At 46.1% G+C, this 20,152-nt stretch overlaps 4 protein-coding genes across 4 annotated transcripts; 3 read left to right on the top strand and 1 right to left on the bottom strand.

The window, feature by feature from the left end:
• Window positions 1-7: 7 nt before the first annotated feature.
• Triagg1_8396 (uncharacterized protein) lies at window positions 8-3,797 on the top strand (the record flags this gene model as incomplete). Its single annotated transcript, XM_062903237.1, has 6 exons — window positions 8-740; window positions 818-1,432; window positions 1,530-1,854; window positions 2,060-2,262; window positions 2,310-3,692; window positions 3,745-3,797. 6 exons carry the CDS (start codon window positions 8-10, stop codon window positions 3,795-3,797), a joined length of 3,312 nt encoding a protein of 1,103 aa, XP_062752589.1.
• Window positions 3,798-6,063: 2,266 nt separating this feature from the next.
• Window positions 6,064-6,902, top strand: Triagg1_8395 (uncharacterized protein; the record flags this gene model as incomplete). The annotated part of the gene is made up of 2 exons (XM_062903236.1): window positions 6,064-6,652; window positions 6,721-6,902. The coding sequence occupies 2 exons, from the start codon at window positions 6,064-6,066 to the stop codon at window positions 6,900-6,902; spliced, it is 771 nt and encodes a 256-aa protein (XP_062752588.1).
• A 4,212-nt stretch (window positions 6,903-11,114) lies between these two features.
• Window positions 11,115-14,174, bottom strand: Triagg1_8394 (uncharacterized protein; the record flags this gene model as incomplete). Its single annotated transcript, XM_062903235.1, has 6 exons — window positions 11,115-13,082; window positions 13,166-13,283; window positions 13,342-13,444; window positions 13,500-13,560; window positions 13,619-13,960; window positions 14,025-14,174. The coding sequence occupies 6 exons, from the start codon at window positions 14,172-14,174 to the stop codon at window positions 11,115-11,117; spliced, it is 2,742 nt and encodes a 913-aa protein (XP_062752587.1).
• Window positions 14,175-18,782: 4,608 nt separating this feature from the next.
• Window positions 18,783-19,175, top strand: Triagg1_8393 (uncharacterized protein; the record flags this gene model as incomplete). Its single annotated transcript, XM_062903234.1, has 1 exon — window positions 18,783-19,175. The coding sequence occupies one exon, from the start codon at window positions 18,783-18,785 to the stop codon at window positions 19,173-19,175; it is 393 nt and encodes a 130-aa protein (XP_062752586.1).
• Window positions 19,176-20,152: the final 977 nt, after the last annotated feature.

Raw genomic sequence — 20,152 nt, 5'->3', positions numbered from 1 at the left:
ACTTCCCATGGCGCGAGCGAACTCCCGAGTTCCCATGGCCAAGTTCGACACGCACCAGGTCCAAGCCCGAGTCGATTCCACCTTAGCTGCGAAGGCCCGAATGGTCGCCAAGCAGCAGTGGTCCACTCCATTCCATCTATATCTGGCTGCCTTCAAAGCCCTTCTCTTTTGCTTTACAGACGCAGATGAATTGACCATTGGAGTTGCCGACGGGGCCCGTCATGACAGCGCCTTGATGGGAAGTATAGGGTTCTTCTTCAACTTGCTGACGCTGCGATTCCGCCGTCAAGCCAGCCAGCCATTCACCGAGGCCATCGCGGAGGCGCGCAAGATTAGCCATGCCGCGCTGGAGAACTCGCGGGTGCCCTTTGATGTCCTGCTGTCAGAGCTGAATGTTGCACGCTCTTCAACACATAGCCCATTTTTCCAGGCCTTTATCGACTACCGCCAAGGCCACCAGGAGGAACAGACTTGGGGCAACTGTCAAATGCGCATGTCAGAAGAGGTACATACAGGGAAGACGGCGTATGATATAACCGTCGACGTTACCGGAACGGATGCCGCGGCTTTCATCTTTTTCCGCGGGCAAAAGAGCATCTATGACCAAGCAGTGACCCAGCTGCTTTGTGATACCTATGTCCACTTCCTTGAGGCTCTCACTAGCGAGCCCTCCCTAGTGATGAGTGCGATTCCCCTGTTCAGTGAGAAGCAGCTGGCAGAAGTCGTCCAAGTTGGCCGCGGTGAGTTCCCTCTTCCTATCCAATACACTTATAATTTACACTCTTCAAGAGGCTGATCCTTATTTAATACTCACCAGGCCCGAAGCTCGTTTCCGACTGGCCAGAGACGCTACCCCTTCGCATCAACCAGATCGCTCGGGAGAATCCAGACAAGGTTGCCCTTATGGACGGCACAGGTAAGTCACTGACTTATACGTCAATGATCAACCGCATTCACGCCATCGCCGAGACGTTGCAAGAGGCGGGGGTCGCACCAGGACTACGCGTACTTGTGTTCCAACAGGCAACTTCTGACTGGCCCTGTTCGATGCTTGCCATTATGCGGCTGGGCACGATATACGTTCCGCTTGATCTTCGCAATCCCCTGCCGCGTTTGGCAGCCGTTGCCCAGGATTGTGAGCCTACGGCGATCCTAGCAGATGCCTCCACGCTACATGATGCGTCTCAGCTCGGTGTACCCTCGGCACGTCTCATTGATGCATCTCTCGTAAAGTCTCATCCTTCAAAAGAAGTTACCAACGACTCACGAGCACACTCAACCGCCGCAATCTTGTATACGAGCGGGTCCACGGGAACGCCCAAAGGCATCATGGTCACACACGAGGGCCGTAGGAATGAAATCGAAGGCCGTACAAAGACCTGGAAGCTGGGACCCGAGCGTGTGCTCCAGCAGAGTGCCTTTACCTTTAACCGTAAGTTATTTGACCCAACCAATTTCCATTCTTGCCTTCCCCGCAGCTTCCAGTAACCATTTTCTTCGGATATATTCTTCGGACCAGATTTACACAGGCCTCGTTAACGGCGGCATGGTATATGTCGTTCCTTGGGACAAACGTGGCAACACACTGGAGATCACTAAAGGTATCCAAGAGCAGGGCATCACGTATACCAAGGCTACCCCGTCCGAGTATTCACTATGGATGCTATATGGCCGTGAAAGCCTCCGCCTCGCCATTTCTTGGCGCTTTGCTTTCGGAGGCGCAGAATCGCTCACAACGGCCGTCACGCAGCAATTCGCGGACCTCGACCTTCCACAGCTCCACTTCTTCAACTCATACGGCCCCACGGAGATTCCTATATTTTCCACCAAAATGGAGATTCCGTACCGGGATAGGTAAGCGTTAGAGCGTGTCGGTCGTATTCCCTGTGGCTACTCATTACCCGGATATTACATGTACGCCGTCGACGAGGAACTGAGGCCGCTGCCCGCTGGTATGCCGGGACAGCTCTGTATCGGTGGCACAGGCGTGTCGCGTGGCTACTTGAAAAACCAAGAGCTCACCGACAAGCACTTCTTACCTAACCCATTTGCTACAGAGGAGGATCTGGCAAACGGCTGGACACGCATGTACCTCACAGGAGACATTGGCCATCAACCAGGATGGCACGATGGTCTTCCACAGTGGTATGGCGGGTGACACGCAGGTCAAGATCCGTGGACTACGCATCAAGCTCAGCGACATCGAAAGCAATATCGTTACGGCTTCCCGGGGGGCTCTGCAAGAAGCTGTGGTTACGCTGCGTGAGGGCGATCCAGAGTTCCTGGTCGCTCACGCGGTTTTTGTACAGAGTGCACCATTGAGGACAAGGAAACATTTCTCCAACAGCTGCTGCACAACCTCCCAGTCCCGCAATATATGATACCCGTCGTGGCTATTCCTATAGACGAGTTACCTCTGACTAATCACTCCAAGGTAGACCGCAAGGCTGTCAAAAGCTTACCTCTGCCCCAGAGAGTTGGCCGGCCCGACGCGAGTGACGATGCAGAACTGACAGAGACCATGATTCAGCTCAAGGACCTGTGGCGGGGTGTTTTAGGAAAAGCCATCGATCAACTTGGTTTTGATATTACTCCGTCCACCAGTTTCTTCCTGGTCGGTGGCAACTCGCTCTTAATCATTCACCGGCAATCTGAGATCCGGAAAAGGTTCCGTGCCGCTGTGCCCCTGGTCGAGCTTCTCGATGCCAATACTCTAGGTGAAATGGCACAAAAGGTCGAGGAAACCATCTCCGTTAAAACTATTGACTGGGAGTACGACACCAGGCCCCCTACTGTCTCTGTCTCTGCCCCTGCCATTGCCATTGCCCCCGTGCCCGACGACCGAGCCAGAAAAGGAGCAACAATCGTGATTACGGGCGCCACCGGGTTCCTCTCCGAGCACCTGCTTCCCATGCTCGACGCGAGGCCGGACGTCAATGTGATCCACTGTTTGGCCGTGCGAGATATTGAAAGGGCGTACTCGTCACCCACGGTCGTCCACCACCCCGGAGACTTGTCATCACCATTGCTGGGTCTCTCCAAAGAGGAATTCAACGAGCTTTCGAGCACGGCCGATGCCATACTGCACATGGGCGCCGCTCGCTCCTTCTGGGACAGCTACCACGTGCTACGCTCTATCAACGTCGCCCCGACGAGCGACTTGGTCAAGCTGGCCGCGCCTCGCCGCGTGCCGATTCATTATATTTCCACGGTAAGCCTCTTTGGTGGGGCTACCGCGGCACTTGATGGAAGAGCAGTATCGGCTGCGGTACACCCGCCTCCCACAGACGGAAGCAGTGGTTACGCAGCAACTAGCTGGGCCAGTGAGCGCATCTTGGGGCGTTCTGCGGCAGATTTTGGTGTCCCATCATCCATCTACCGCCTCTGCCCCGCAACTTTGCGACAGGATGCCCCCCAAGCCCTTCTAGATGAGATCACCCACTATGGTAACATCATACACGCAACACCCGACTTGAGCGGGTGGTCTGGTCGTCTAGATATGCTCCCCGCGGTGCTGACAGCACAATGGCTCTGCGAGGCCTTGCTCAATAATGAAAAAAGGTCCGGTACTGTTGAGTTCCGCAATTATGAGAGCCTTCTCACCGTGACGGGCGCAGAGCTTGCTGCATGCTTTGATCAGGAGCAGAGCGGCAACGGCAATGTCGAGAAAATACCGCTACTAAAGTGGACAGGTAAAATTAAAAAAAGCCGGGTTTCCTTATTTCCTTGCGTCACATGAGATAGCAATTGAGAAAGAACTAAGTGGAAACGGCACAAAATTGGAAATGCGCAGATGAACGATATTACTACTGTTTCTTGTGTCATTTATACTCCTTTCTTTATTTGTATCTAGAGCATTTCTCGTGTAGCAAACCATATCTTATTTTCTTCATTGACTGTTTACCATTTTAAAAAAAAAAACAAGTACTAGCTGTAAATGTTGGAAGAATATCGGCTGACCTTGACCAAGATTGTCATAAAGTAATGAAGATGAAGTCGCTGCAATTCGCCACCATCTGATAAGACCTTAGGCTCCGGGATACCACTGGGTCTTGAAAATCGGTTGGGGTGTAGTAGAGCTTTCAGTTAGGCGCTGACATACTTACATAAACGGCAGCAATGTAGCTTTTTGTATGAGCACCCGAACATATTTTGGTACAATTTTATGCGATATTACGCAACGAGTGTCAGAAATCGACAAAAGCCACACACGGCACCATGGCAACGCGGGGCCGTATTGTGAAGATGAGATCATAGCTTCGTACAATAAGTTCATGCAAAGCCGATTTTATCAAGCCTCGAATTGTTTCACTAGTTGATACTATTTTTCTAGAATATTATTAGTTCGTGATGAGGTCTTGTTTTCAAGGTCTATTGAGACCCATTGTAACAAACCAACTTAAAATAGATTAGTAGGTTGAATTCAAATTTGTGTTAATAGAAAGCGGTTTACGTTTAACCTCCTCATTCCAAAATGGGTATTGGGGGTGACTAAACTGTCGCAATGCCGGGTTCCTTCGTTAAAATACCGTCCTCTATCTAGATAAATGAGACCAGACAAGTAAGTTAAGTTAAATATCTCTCGTCTACGATAGGGACTTTATTTGAAGAGCATCGAAATTGTCACTGCCGGATTAAATTGTACTATGATTCATGTTTGCGCCTTGGTCCTTACAATAATTAGAGCTCCGTATTTTCGATGCTGTGTTTAGAGTCTGGGCGGGCCAGGTCAAGTATATGTTGTTGTATTGCCAACAAACGGTTTACACCTCACCAAATGTTGTTAAATATAGTAATTGGTACCATTGCGATCTTGATAACTAGCTCTCTATGTGAATTGCGCCACATAGTTCCCATATTCCTGCGTAAATTCGCTGAATCCTCCTAAGCAAAAGACTATTTGCTGACCTCAACTTATATTTATATTAGTTCATGGCCAATAATCAGCCTATACTTGACACAGGTACAGGCTGTCAGGCGATCATGAGCAAAGTGGAATGTAACGCCGGTTGTATCTTAGAGGAGAAACCGCGTCCGAGCTTGGCGGGGCCACATACAAGCTCGGCATTTCACATAACGCCGAAAGCGTACGGTTGCGTAAGTTTTAGGAAGATCATCCTTGCCTATTCTCTCAATTCAGAACCTCTCCTCTACAGAAGTCAAATCCATAAGCTGATGGTCTCTTTATATTGCTTGATGACATGGCAGTACCTGCACTGTTGCATTTCAGTTTGCGTTGCTAGACTCAGCTTAGCTAGCGCTGGATGATGGAGGTCACGGTTGTTCCTATTATAATCAACAATACGGTTTGTTTAACTAGATTTACGTGTATACGTCTGTAACAAACTATCAGCAAAGACAAGACCGCCGGGCCTATTTATAGCTTTGTAACATCCTAAATATATATCCCTGTCGTTACTTATCCAACTTTGTGTTAATAGGGATACAGAATGCGAAGACTTGCATGTAGCTTAATTTATGTCAGATGCGGCACATAAACCCAGAAATGTTTAACCAAAGCAATTAAAGCATAAATGGACCGTAGACTGGCCACCTAATCTGTGTCAAGTGCCTTTTTATATATGAGCTCATTATAATATGGCTAACTTGATAAGTATTTCCACGGCTTTGGAGGCAGTATCCGTGGACTGCAACTTTACTACCATTGAAGCATTCTTTGATTATGCAACGGAACATGAACTCAATATTACGGCGCAGATAGAGCAATGCCCGAATCTATGCATCCTCACGTTTGGCACGGGAAATCCAGACTTGTCTGGCATTGGAGTAAGTGGGCTCTTGTTTAAATCTGCCCCGCAAATATCACCAAGGGCCATTTCCTAACCAACTTGACAGATGATGTATGCATATTCCTTTCAAGTTGCTTTAACTATTATTTTTGGGCCTCTTCTGCGAGGTCTTGATATATTTGACAGATTTCTCCCCTCAGGAGATTTCTTCATGCTACGGAAACTCTTCAGAGAAAGTATTGACGTGCAGTCCATTTTTTGGGAATCTAATGGGTTTCTCATTCTCGCGTCTGCGGTGGCGACGCTAGTTCGCATGGGCCAACATCCTACAATCTTCGAAATTGCCGAGATGCAGATGTTGAACTTTGTGCAGCTCAACTCGCTGTTGGTGATATTTTTCTGTCTCATTCACCCAATCTCTAGGTGGTGGCAGCGTTTCTTCCAATTCCTTTCGGGCTTCGCTCTAGCCACTGCCGCTTTATCCCAAAGCGGACTGTCAGGGCATTCAGAGACGGACTGGCTGCAGGCCAGTTTAGGTTGCCAGAACGAACCGGCTTTCCGCAAGCTCACACCAGTGCCCTACAACAAGGCCGTGGTGTATGCGGCTGCCGGCCTGTGCATCATATCATTCTTTGCGCAGACTGCCACTACTGTGTTCCCTCGGATCAAGCAACGGCCGAGCTTGCGGAGGGTCTTGACTATCATGGCGATTGTGTGGGGGCTGCTGACCACATTGTCGTTAGTGGGCATGGTATGGGGGCTAGTCAAGCTCTGGGACCAAAGAGGTGAGCTCATTAAGGTAGCAGGGGCTGATTTTGAGGACAACGAATGGGGCTTTGGTCAAGTCGCCGCACTGTTTACCTGGTTGCCAATTCCCGTGGAAATATCATACAAGCTAAATGGTATGTCTGAATTGAATCTACGGATTGCCCCAAGAATTTCACCGTGCTAACCATGATGTCACCTTCAGATTGGATGAAAGAGAGATCCAGTACCTGGTATCGGTTCCAAGCCGCTGTTGCGCCATATGGCGAGTCGAGGAACGGCGAAAGACAAGGCGAGCACATAGCAATGGCGCCAGCGACTACCGCCAATAAAGGGGGGGTCCTAGCACAAGAACACCCACAAGATTCTGGCGATGGATCTGTATGAAAGGCTAAAGAAGAGCTGCTACTACGTACAATGAATCAGAGAAATTTAATTACAAATAAATATGTCTGTAGAGCTTCGTTGACCATTCTGGAAACAAATCCAGCAATTCATCATCACTCACGGCCATGCAACAAGCAGTCATCCAGATGCAGGTTCGTTCCCATCCACTCCCAACGCTTTTCAACTTATATCCACTTCTACATTGGGTATTCTGGTAATTGACCCGGAGTGTGATAGAGCGGGCCCCCATGTTATGGCAAATAATCTACAGGAAGTCGCATATATTAATACTAGTAGATGTTATGTCCGCCATCCTACACCGTTTCTCGTATGCCAAGTCGCCATGCCATAGTTATTATTATCCTCAGAGCGGTTGTCACTATTGCGGCAACTCTTAACAGCATCCTATAAATGTGGTGCAGTTCTGCAACTGGACCGAATGCTGTGTTAATCCTTGGCCAGTATGAACCAGTGTTCCGGCGCCGCCCAACTATCTTTAGGATAAGCCTTCCAATGGAAGATAAAACATACCTAGGTATAGTGAATATATAGGACAAGATATACAGAAGACAGGTGTGCTAGGATATTAGTAGTAAAGCACATCCGCCCCACACGCTCTTAACAATGCACCACCACAACTAATTCGCTCCTCAGCCTCTATTGATTACGTAGCTTCAAATGCCTCAGTGTAGAAAAGAGGCTCGGTAAGAGTCTCGTGGTTATAGCAGTAGGCCTCGTAATAGTTGATAGGGGAATGTGTTAAGTCCGTTCAATTATCAATGCTGTGGTCTACATTAACAACATTAACAATGAAGTATATAGACACAGGGTACATAAAGACAAACAACCACACTGCTGTTTCTGACTACGTTGTTTTGAATCAGTCGTGTTGAGAAGATATAGATTGGCCTTGCAGTGTTTATATCTCCAAAAAAGCAACTTTTCTCAACAACCTGGGATATCACACAACGTCTTTCCTGCTCATAGGGTGGGTGAAAACTTGTGCTTAGGTTAGATCGTTCCGGCCAACTAAGACTAAGACAATCCACTGAAAGCCACCCGGATGTACTAATGCAATATCTCGGCAAATGTATACTGTATTTGGTTAGCGTATTGGTCGAGGATGGCCCACCTGTCACGCCAATGGTCCAAATGGTTCATGCGTTTACGCTTTGATGAACAGCGTAAGCAACAATTCTGGAGTAAAAAGCTTTCGTGGTTGGTGGGCCAAACAATCACCGAAGTCACGGAGGGTTGCAAAGTGAGGCTACTGCTTAAACTCGCACAAAGTATCCTATTCTGTTTGATCCTATCGGTATTTCACTTTTCACGTTTATTAGTAGCTGTGAGGGACAACTACGACAAATGGACTCTAAACAACACCACAGAGGGGCCTGTGAGACATGTCGTCGAAGGAAGGTCAAGGTACGTTATGAATCTTTGCGGTTGCAGTCACAATGATTAACTGAGAATTGGCAGTGTGACCTTGAAATGCCGGAGTGTCAGCGCTGCTTTACTACTGGCAGGAAGTGCCTGGGCTACGAGCGCAATTACAGCTTCAAGATAACCACAAGTAGCAGTTGGCCAAAGGGCGGGCATGCCAATAAGATCATTCATGAGGAAGGTAGATCTGATGGTGTTATCGATCAGACTAGGAGCTTCACTGAATCAAACTTGCAAGCCCCGCTATGTATGCAATTGGCACAGACTGCAGTGGTCTGTGATGCATTTTACGGCGTGTTCATGGATCTGCTTTTCCCTAAAAACACAGACCTGCGGCAAAACATTAACTCTCCTGGTTCTTGGATGAGCTCATTCGCTACTTTGCTTAGTAGTCGGAATGAAACTCTGAATCAAGGACTGCTTGCACTATATACGGGCTTTGTTGGCCGTCAAAATGGCGACGCGGCGCTCATCAACCGCTCAGCCGAGCTTTACTCGAATGCACTCCATGGTCTCCGGAGAAGCGACATATGGGTCAGACAAAAGCCATCTCATGTGGATATTGGATCCGCTTTAGTGAGCATCATGATTTTTTCTCGCGTCGAGCTTCTGGCGGGCGAAGGAGCGAATGGAGGTTATATGGCACACATCAAGGGTGGTTTGCATCTGGTGCAACGGTTTGGCGCAAACTTTCCCTGTGGTGATTTGACGAGAATCCTTGTACAAAGGCTTCGGTATCTTGGCGTATGTTTATTTCCCTAATATTCTGCACATTGTTTAATAACAGTCTTTAGTTTTATGACGCAGCGAGACATAGGCGAGGATTCTTTATGTGCCATGCACCATACAATACTCTTTGCCTAGCTAAGAAAGAGGATCCGAATTACCTTACGCACAAAGCCATCGAAGCAGTTATAACATTACCTACTCTTTGTGAGTATGCAGACAGATTAGATGCCACAGTCTTTCAAACTGAGAAGAAAGTACGGCGAGGCCTCCTCACAACACAATATCTGCTCAATTGTGCATCCATAGTAGAGAACAATCTGGATCGATGGCTTTCAGAAATGACTGCTGTTACTCCATGCCCTATTGTGATAGAAGTATCAGATGCTGATATCAATATCAGCCCACAGCCGCATGAGATAGGTGTTACCGCTGCTCAAGCCAGCGACCTGTGGATGCTTCATTGGTCATTGACAATCCGTTTCAACTTGCTCATCAGGCAGTTGCAAAACCGATTTTCTACTTTATCAGTGCTTGTTTCAGATCCTATTCAGCTATCTGCTGGCTTAAAAATCTTGGGTAAGGACTATAGTACCTTAGATCGATTTGCCGACTATATTAGAAGGACGCTAGATGAGGGCCTAGCAGACAACACACTCCAAGCTCAAGGTGTTATGGCATACTTTTTTAATCTTCATTGGTATTGGGAACAAAGGAAAAACATCGAACAGAAAGCTTGGTGCATACAGAGCCTCCGGGACATGGCGAGTAACCAACGGCTGGGGCTTGATGTTCAGATTGTAAAGAACCCCGAAAAACGCGCTTCCTTATCAGCACCGTTCCTTGCGGACGATTTTATATAGAAAGCCTGAATATATTCAGAGTGCAATGTTATTTGTTTACATTCGTCCCTATTGACTATCATGAAACTTCGACTTCACTTCCACCGCACAAGTGTTATTATAAATTTACCACAAATAATACATTTTATGGCGCTTTCAGGAACAAATATGATAGTGTGGCATTTGCTTGAGAGTAATGGAGCGGGAAGGGTTGATTTCGCTTCGAAATGTATGGAAATGTGACAAAGTCTAAACCATCTCTACTACACGAGTCACTTCCAACTGATTCAAGTCGTAGATGCACATACTCTTGGCTAGATGATCGAGATTGACTTATTTGCTAGGGCTTCTGTAGGTAATTTAGAAGTTGGGTTTTAGATTCCCCGTCTGCGCTCTAGTTCAGAAAAGACAGCGCAAGTGACTACAGTAGACGCATTCTTTCGAGCTTTGACTCATGGCTGCGGCCGTCAAGACTCTCCAAAGAACTGTCAACAGCAGGCCTGGTGAATCCACACACGTTCTAGTTGAAATCTATGCGAGCGATGTGAGATATCTGAATGATCACTTTGTGGATCTCACAGCGTTTTAGTTACATCTCTCTCTCTCTCTCTCTTGTTATGATCAAAGAAGGCGTGAGTCACATATTCGCCAGGTGCTATTAGATTGGTCGAACTAGTGGAATACGGCTAGTAAACGTTGACGATGAACCTCCAAAGAGCGATAGATTTCGTTTACACATGCTATACATGTGCAATGTGATTATTCAAAAATAAAATTTGGGGGAACATGAGGGCTCTATGCACGACAAACATTTACCGAATTTACTCAGTTATGATTGCCTGCTGCTGCGTTGCATCCATAATTCTCTGCGTCTTGCATCCAGCACAAATGGAAGAAACATTTGACCATTGTTTGGCCGTAGCCCGACCCCAGCCGGTCTCATGGGATTCCACGTGTGGGAGTACATCAATAAGATTGGTATCGCAGTTTGAACACCGTGAAGTACCGTAATGACATATTTTGTAAAGACCCTCGGGGAGGCATACACTACTCTCTGGGGAGTACATGGAGTTATACATGTATGGAAGTCAGGAGTAGCATATTCGACGTGCGCAAGGTTGGCTTCCTGGCTGGCTACGTGTATATATATAGACCCTTCAAAGGTGTTCTAAGCACGAAGAAGCAAATTATCTAAATTATCCTAAGTTGGAAGAGGAGTAACTTGGAATTGCGGTGTAGTGAAAATGTCCCAGTTGTCAGAGTTTTGTGGATTGGTACTAAATGGACGTAGCGCCGCCAATCTCATCCAGTATGTTCCTGGTGTCATCTGAGATCCGTTCGCGAGTTGTCCAAACCAAAGCCACGCATATGAACCACTAATGCTTCTTGGTATGTCCGTAAACGGTGTTGCAGTGACAAGACTTGTGTTAGGAATGAGAAGTGGAATTCCGTTCAACCAGAGGGACGCGGCTCCGACGTAGCCTTTCTTACCAACGACTGGAGGGTACGTCCAGTCTTTCTCCCTCCAAGTCGACTCAAATATATCCCAGCGAAACTCAGTCGTGTCAAAGTTAAAAGCAAGCCGAAAAGTAGGATAGGACTTGACAAATGGGTTGACATTGAAGCTCCAGCTAGGAAGATCTCCGATTGGTGTTCCTCGGCTCCCAGAGGTGATTCCGGGAAGTCCGCTGCCGTAGTAGAATACTGAATCTAGGTCTTTATGAATGTTCGCACCGACACCTATATATGGTACTGCGAGTGATTCCCCGTTGCTTCCCTTGATGATGATCTTACCACTGTACAACGGTAAGTTGGTCGCGTTCAAGGCCGATGGATACATAAAGTTGATGTTGGCCGTCTTTGTTTGGCCTGGCTTTACGGTAAATGTGCCGTGAGGCAGCGTGACAGACGGGACAGCAGCGTAAGGAGCAGCGAAGACTTGTGTGTACACTCCAACTACAGGCTTGCCTAATGGGTCCTGATTGCTTACTAGCGTATCTATTGAGCCGCTAGCTTCGACAGAAAACGTGTAAGTAATTGGATGCGGGCTGTTATTTGTAATGTCGACGCTGTGGTAGCGCTTGAAGTTGTGTGTGTCATTGAGCATGAACTTTGAGAATGACAGGCTCGTTTGGAAGTTTAGGACTTTAGACGCATTCACGAGGCCAGTACCAACCTGGAAAACAGGAGCTCGGATATCAGAGTTGACAGGATTCAATGGATCAGAAAGCCAGTCTAGCGATTTTCCAGACGCAATGATTCGCATTGACAAGTCTTTGGCAAAGCCACGGCCATGGACATGTCTACCTCCGTACTTGCCAATGTAGAGCGCGGCCACACCGGCAATGTAGGGAGTAGCCATAGATGTGCCACTTAATATTGCCCAACCATCGTCAAGATAAGTCGAGAAAATGTCTCCACCGGGTGCTGCAATGTCCGGCTTTAGTGCTAAATCATTTGTAGGGCCAACGCTGCTGAAATAGCTGGGCATTCCTCCTCCATAGAAAGCCGGGCTCGGCAGAAATTTAAGATGCTCGACAGTGTTCTTGAAACTTGCTGTCACTTTAACACCCGACCGAAGAGCCTTCATGAGGGCTTCACCAGAATCGAGAGGGATATAGCCGACCGTGCTATCCCCAGAGCCGTTGAAAAATGCGCTAACAGGATATTGAGAAGTGTATATCAGGATAGGCAATGTATAATTGTGTAAAGCGTTGAGCACAGAGAGCTTCGTCTGCCAATCGCATGCACCGTCGCTGACAAGAACGATGGAGTTGGTGTAGTTGAGATTCCAGCCGCTATTGAACGCATGGCAGGCGTCAGTTGGGGCAGTAGGATCAGTATTAAATGGAACGATAGGCCATTCATCATATGCAGCCGAGTCCCAAAGGACAGATGCTTGATATGAGACCGTAATCTTCTTTGAACTATGGCTTTCGAATGTAGCCTCGAAAGCAGCCTCAGCAGAGACATCGGCATTGACAGAAGCCACGGCGAGAACAAACTCGCCGTTTGAGCCATTACTTTCACTAAAGGGGCCACTGCTACCATCGTTGCCGTTGGCAATGGTTACTACTACGCCTTGTTCCGCGAGACGAGAGGCGGTCACGGCCCATGGATCATCCGAGAAGCCAGATTGGCCACCAACAGATGACGTGATGATATCGGCCTAAAAAGGCACCAACGTGTTTATTAGTACTACAGGGGGAAAAGGCCTTTGGCTGTTAGGTAGGATGATGAATTGAAACATACCCCATCGTTGTATGCCATCAGGAAAGCATCAATAAGCGTGTCGGTGTCGGTGTAATCTGCATAATCACCGAAAACCTTGTAAACATACAAAGACGCCTCGGGTGCTACTCCGACATAACTGGGTAAAATTAGCCATAAGACACTCACCATCAACAGCTTTGGATTAGCTGACTTACCTGTCAGCCTGTCCAGCAATGATTCCCGAGACGTGAGTTCCATGTCCTAGGCCGTCTAGCGGATCTGGCTTCGGTGACTTGTCTGAAGTGTTATAGCCCCACCCTGATCGTAGATAAGTAAGTGTTTCATATACCTGGGAAGGATTGTTGTTACATACAAGTGCCAACAAGATCGTAACCCCCTGCAACTTTAAAGCCTGGTCCAAAACCACCACCGAGCTGCGGAAGCGTGAGTTTACGGATCTCTTCCCATGAGCATATAAGGAGGCTCTCTTACAGCAGGGTGTGGATGCCAAACCCCAGTATCGACAACAGCTACTTTAGCACCCTTGCCTAAAATTCCGGCCTCGTGAAGCTTGTCCACGCCAGTCATGTGATGGACGGAGAAGTTGGAATTTGCTGCACTAGGGCCGAATGTTTGTGAAGTTGCAATAGGGGCAGTCAATTTAATCTTCTTAGAGTGCCATGATCGAATGACTGGTGCAAGTGACTGTAGCGTGTCCAGATTATGCGTATCTGACAATACTGATGCACCACGGAAGATATCTGAGTCAAAGATTTTAAGCACAGAAGCCCCTGCATTTGCAAGATCACCCGCCGCTTGTTGAGGATCGACGCCCTGATCATATTCATCAGCATATATGCAAAGGACGAGAGAACATTGCTCATAATCCAGAACTGACCTCTGCAAACTCCACGATATAGCGGTTGGGAATAGGGGCAGACGAAGTGTCATTGTTGGCAAAAGCATCATCACGTCTTAACAAAGAAGCTTTGACAGAAAACCCCCCTGCAACAGCCGTCAGAATCGTCAAAAAGTTTGATAAGCGCATGTTGGAACACGCAATGAAGGAACAAATGGGTCACCTCAGAAGAGACGATCTCAGGACCAGCTCTTATCTGCGGTATTGTTGGCAACACTTCCATTTATACAGGACAAGCACTCGATACTTATACATGATCAGAATCTCAAATGAGTGTATATGTCCACCAACAACAATCGACTCTCCAAGCAAGCGGAGCGTTGCTGGATCTCGGAAAACGTTCGGTGAAGCTGGGGTATAATTTACACATGGCTTTCTAACCTATTTATCACCCCGAACCGTCACTTTCATTCTTTGCCAAGTTCATAGAACCCTAGTCAACTGCGATGTAGCATACGAATCAAGACGTTTGCGCCCCCTAAGCCATATTAGTGCTCGCCTAATACTGCAAAAAACTGTCACTGACTAAAAGGGAAGAGAAAATCGACGAGTCAGACGACTTGAGGCGACCCTGTCTCTTTGATTTAGGCTTCTGATAAACCATTCCGTACGTTCGACGGAGGTTGGCTGACCGTTGGAAGTAGATGTTCGTAAATCCCTCAATTGGGTGCATAGGAGCGTGTGACTGACCGTCATATCGTTGCGCCGATAGGCAAAATATTAGGCTAATAATCGCATCTACGCTGTGCACTCCGTCGTCACTAGTATAACAGTGCCAGTTATTGGGAAAGAACAATTAGGTTAGAGATGGGTCCGCACCACTTCCATTTGCATACCCACTACCCCTAATCAACATGAACTATCGGAACATTTCTGTAATACTGTACTAGAGTCCGACATGCTTTAAATACCTTCCAAAAATGAATTAACGATGACATATCATTAAATACATTTCTTTGGATCATGCACCAAAATCTCGAGACGGCGTCCAACTCGGCTGTCTCTATCCCAATCAAGTGCGGAGGCACTTAAACTACTATTGCCTGAAATGGACCCATGAGTGAGATAAGTCGGTGCAAACTCCATGCAAATTGAAGTTGACATTTATTACCCCACAGGTAACTGATTACTTTTGAAGCTTATGATAGGATCTTGTTTAGATATGTCTATGACACGGAAAAGAGCATTGGGTTACAAGGGATATTATTCTAATGGAATCCTATATAATTAATATAAGGGTCATAAAAGTCTTATCTTTAGCGTAGGCCAAAAGCCATTATATGAAGCCAAAAAGTAGCTAAATCGAAAATAAATGGCCTACTTACTTGTGACGTATCCATGGTGCACTACGATATGTATTTTAACATTGGAAACAGTACTCGTAGAGATTGCCAAGTCCTCATTATTCCCTATTTGTCCCCCATATACGAACACCCAGGGAGTCTTTCTTTTAGCGCCCTGGTAGTGCTACTTATGCATGGGTTTAGTACTGTATAGATAACGTTCCTCGTACTATGGGGCCTATAATAGGTTCCAACAAAAGTGCAGCTACAGTATCTGACAAAAGTGCCAAAGCGATACCAAATTTTGCCTATCACCAGGAACCTTGTCACATTAAACCCCCCATTGACATGGGTTAAAACATCTAGTACACAAACCCTTATCTGTAGAAGCTTACCAATCTATATGTCGGAATGAAGTGAGCTATTTTTCACACTTACAATACCCATTTTCCCTATTCTCTTAGGATTCAATGGAGGAATTCTTCAAAGACAGGCTCCGTCGCTTTCACCCACCTTGGGACAACTATAAAGCATTAGCAGCGTACGCTAAAAAACAACAACAACAACAACAACAACAAAAAATAAGAGAGATTATTTTCACGATGTATTGTCTACAGAAGAATATTACATTTCCCGTGGAATTGCACGTCTACTAAAGGATTTCTCATCCAGGTTCCGTATATAAAATGGATGACACCGCCCGTCAGTTAGCTCGTATCTATGATACGTCCCATTGGTTTTGCTAAACAACTGGCACTCTTTTCACCCAACGTTTACTTCGGTGGCGAAGGTAAGTAGGCCCCAGGAAGACTACAGTGCATCTCTCCCAACAGAGATAAGTCTCTCGGGATAAATTCGTTCGTCTCGGCAGGTGCATGTATTCTTGGACAGGCCGTCAAGCTCAAAACGACTATCTGTCATATAATTAAATATTCTTCTTGCCTGAAGTAATTTATATTGGGACGTATATGATAAGACTAATCAATCACGCGATATAATGCATGTCTACTTGATGTAATGATCAAAGTGTCACGCTGCATATACAACTGTGAGGATTTCAGCTGCAAATGCTGTGCCTGTTGAATAGAATTCGTGACGGTTTTTGACAAACTGGCTCCGATAATACTATTTACAAAAGTTAATGCAACCTGTGTTGTAAATGCTAGTTATCGATTATGTTGTGTAGATTTTGCATGTCTCATATCGCATAAGTAAAACCTTGTTAATAACAGTATGCTTAAAAAACCAGAAAGTCAATTTCCGAACATACTTACCAGTGCCTATTACTGTTGAAGGGGTGCATTTCCACATCTCATTTGCTTTTAGTTGCCCTGGAGAGCATTAACTAGATATTCCACAATCTATCCGCTACTCGTAACACCTGCTCTGCTAGATAAAAGAAGAAGAAGAGACCTAGCAGATATATGCTTGGCATTACTTGAGTCTTCTTAATAAGCTGTGTATGTAGTATTCTTGTTCTTTGTTACATTACCTAATATTATCATCAACGGAGCTACGCTCCAACACCATAGAATCTTGTAATCCAACGAAGGTTAAACATAAATCCAGAATTTCAAGACCTTAAGGAAACGTATAGATTTATTGTCGTTGAGAAATCTTGTCAGCTCATATGGCTGCTGTAGAAGCAAATAGCCCTTTTATGTATCCGGAATTGTATATGGCATAAGTAAAGCTTGCCATCGGTGAGTGGCTTTGATACCAGCCACATACGTATTTTCAGGCGTATCTTGGAACGCCTGCTCAACATTTAAAAATGAGAACGTTACAAACAAAAAAGCACAACAGAGTCAGCTCCAAGATCGGAAGGCTCGAGCAAGACTCTGGAAGACCGCTCCGAAAAATAAGCATCCACCTAGGACTGAGATATTGGCTAAAATCAGTGTTGACACTGGCGGCGAATAGCCAGCCCAGAAAATTAACGCTATGAATACATAGATCCTCTCAGATCAGTGAAAACGGTGGGTACCTGTATTAGCACCTTATTAATAATCTTCGACAAACAGTGTCAATAATGTTTTAGATGAATGATGAAGGGCGTCAAAGGACTGGTGCTACCATCGTTGACGCCAGCTACGAAGAAAGAAAAGACTCAGATAGAAAAATTTGCCGAGACAATAATCTGGTCCTTGTACCGATTCCATCTCAAATGAGTCAATACTGCCTTTGCTCCGTTGTGATATACCGATGTTCTCAATCAGACTTTAAGCATTCACCTGAGTCTCGGTGATGGCCATGTTGGGCAGTTAACGGTAGAGGCTCGAATACTTAGTCAGTGGAACTATGGAAATTATTTTATCATTTATGCTTCATAAGTAACAAAACAAGCTATTTGTTCCCTGAATATGCAAACCTCCAAAGGCCCAAATCTCTACGGAAAACTCAATTCTGGCACTTTTACGGGATAATGGCCGATGGAGTAGTTTTCTGGTCTTAAGTGGGCAAACGAAGCGTAGGCTAAGAGAGATGGCCGTCATGTTTGAACACTACTTTTAGTATGAGAATGTAGGTTTATTACGGTTTCAATTACTACTTCGACACACATGGTACTGGAACAATGACTAGCCTTCACCAAGCTGCAAAAGGTGTACATCTTCTCATGCGTTACTTGGTAACGGTATGACGAAATATGTGAGTTATTGCACATAACGTCTCCCAATTCATCTACTGTTTTTCTGATGTGGCGAGAGAATATTAGTGGCTTTTTGGCCAAGTGACCATCATTCAGGTCATGTTAATCCTAGAGGTGCATCGAAGTGCCACTCTCAAGAAAAAAATAATTAGGTACCAACATTACTCGCATTTATTTCAGTCTTAGTAGCTGGGATGGATAGCGATTATAATCACGAGTTCCTCGACGTGAAGATCGAGATGCTCCCTAGCTAGAGAAATCTGCAGCCAACCTACGACAACTTAGCTGATCTCGTCAGCTGTTCAGATTGCCACAATTGGGTAGTAATCTTGAAAGTTATACTAGATGATCTACACACTCATGATGATGGCCTTAGAACGGCTCGAAGTTGCTAAGGAGTAGATCAATGTGGATCTGGTAATGTTTGTTTCGCAATCGGGGATGCACCGCGAGCTGTCAAACTGTGTAAGTGGCCCCGGGGACTGTTATATGTAGGTTGAATTCTGGGATCGGGGACCCACCGCCGAGTTGTGGGTAGGCTAATACCGGTTCAATATCGGAAAATCCTTCGGGGAGTACCGCTCTTCTCACCATACCTCATGAGTTCTAAACTGCTATTCACGATCATCCGATGGAATCCTTGCATTCGATTACATGATGTAAATCTACAGTTTGCGGATCCTATCTGTAAGTATTAAAATGTTGTTCTGTGCAATAGATTCTGCAGTTACCGTCCGACAATCGATATTTTTCTGTTTTGAATTGTTGCAACGTTACCAATCATCATAAGCGCACCAAGTAACAATGGCGACTCACCATAACCAGTATGCATGGCAACAGATCGAGCAGAGGGTTTGGCAACGCTCCGTTGACGAGATTGAACAATCTTATGCTGTGTTGTCAAAGCTATACGAAGGTAGCGGTCGGATGCTTTTCGCTATTACTGGCCACATATCGCTTTCCTTCGACTTCGTTGACTCCTTTCCTGATAACTTGGATACTCGCGTTGATACGGCTCTGAGTAATGCTTGGCTCACTCTTAGACAAGATCACCCGACGATTGCGTCATATGTAAACTACGACGCCAACACGAACGGATTTACAAAGGTGTATCGCACAATTTCTACAATAGCTGATCAGCAGGCCTGGATCGATGAAACCTTTGTCAATATCTCTAACCAACCAGACCGGATCTGAATGGACAAATGACGATCCTCCAGCTTCAAAGCTTCCAACATTGTTTATCATCACACCACCACCTATACCACATGAGGAGAATAGCCCTGGCCCGATCCGCCGCGATCTTGTTCTACGTTCTCCTCATGACGTTATTGACGGTATTGGTACTCTGCTTCTCTTAGGAAATCTTGTTAAAATCGTGTCAAAAGCGTACGATCAAGAGTCTTAGTTTGAACTACCTACATTTGACAACAGCTCCGAGTTCAGCAACATGAGTCCACCTTTTCGTGTGGCGGCAAATGTACCCAAAAGTCTAACAGAGACTCAGCAACTGCGATTAGCGGATGTAGCATCTTTAAAAGAACAACAATTGGCAAGCGACATTCCCCCGCTACCTATTCCATGGAAGAAAGGGGAAATAAATCCAGCAAGGCACCAGGGGGTTGCGCTGAAGCTCTCACAAGAGAGGACTTCGACGCTACTACATGCGTGCTCATATATTGGTGTTACTGTAACCCATATCTTCCATGCTGCCATTCCTATCATGATGAGGAATCTTCAAGAAAAGTGCCCTCGAACACAGACGGTTAGATATGTCAGCTACATTTTACGGAACGAACGTGTGAACTGCACTGAACCGTACAATTCTGCAAACCATCCGGCCGCATTATACCACTCAGTATCATGAACAAGCCTCCTGGTGGATATGACCATTCCAGCTGCCGGCAGTAGCCATACTGTAGACCAGCAACAGTCGGAATCTGAAGAATTCTTCAGAGTTCTCCAAGAGATGAAGCAATTCTACCACGATGTCCGCAATGAAGCAGAACATTATCAACTTGTGCCATACTAGTGGGCCTTGGCACACGACAGCTGCCACCAGCGGCCAAGGAGCCTTTGTCTATACCACCCCCAAGCACTCAGCCGTCCGTATCAATATCTAGCATGGGACTCATCGATAATATTGTACCTACAAAGGCTGGTAGTATCTCGGT

The sequence above is a fragment of the Trichoderma aggressivum genome, assembly GCF_033847375.1.
Source record: "Trichoderma aggressivum f. europaeum strain CBS 100526 chromosome Unknown scaffold_041, whole genome shotgun sequence".
NCBI classification, from domain to species: Eukaryota; Fungi; Ascomycota; class Sordariomycetes; order Hypocreales; family Hypocreaceae; genus Trichoderma; species Trichoderma aggressivum.
This window is presented reverse-complemented; position numbering and strand designations above follow the sequence as displayed.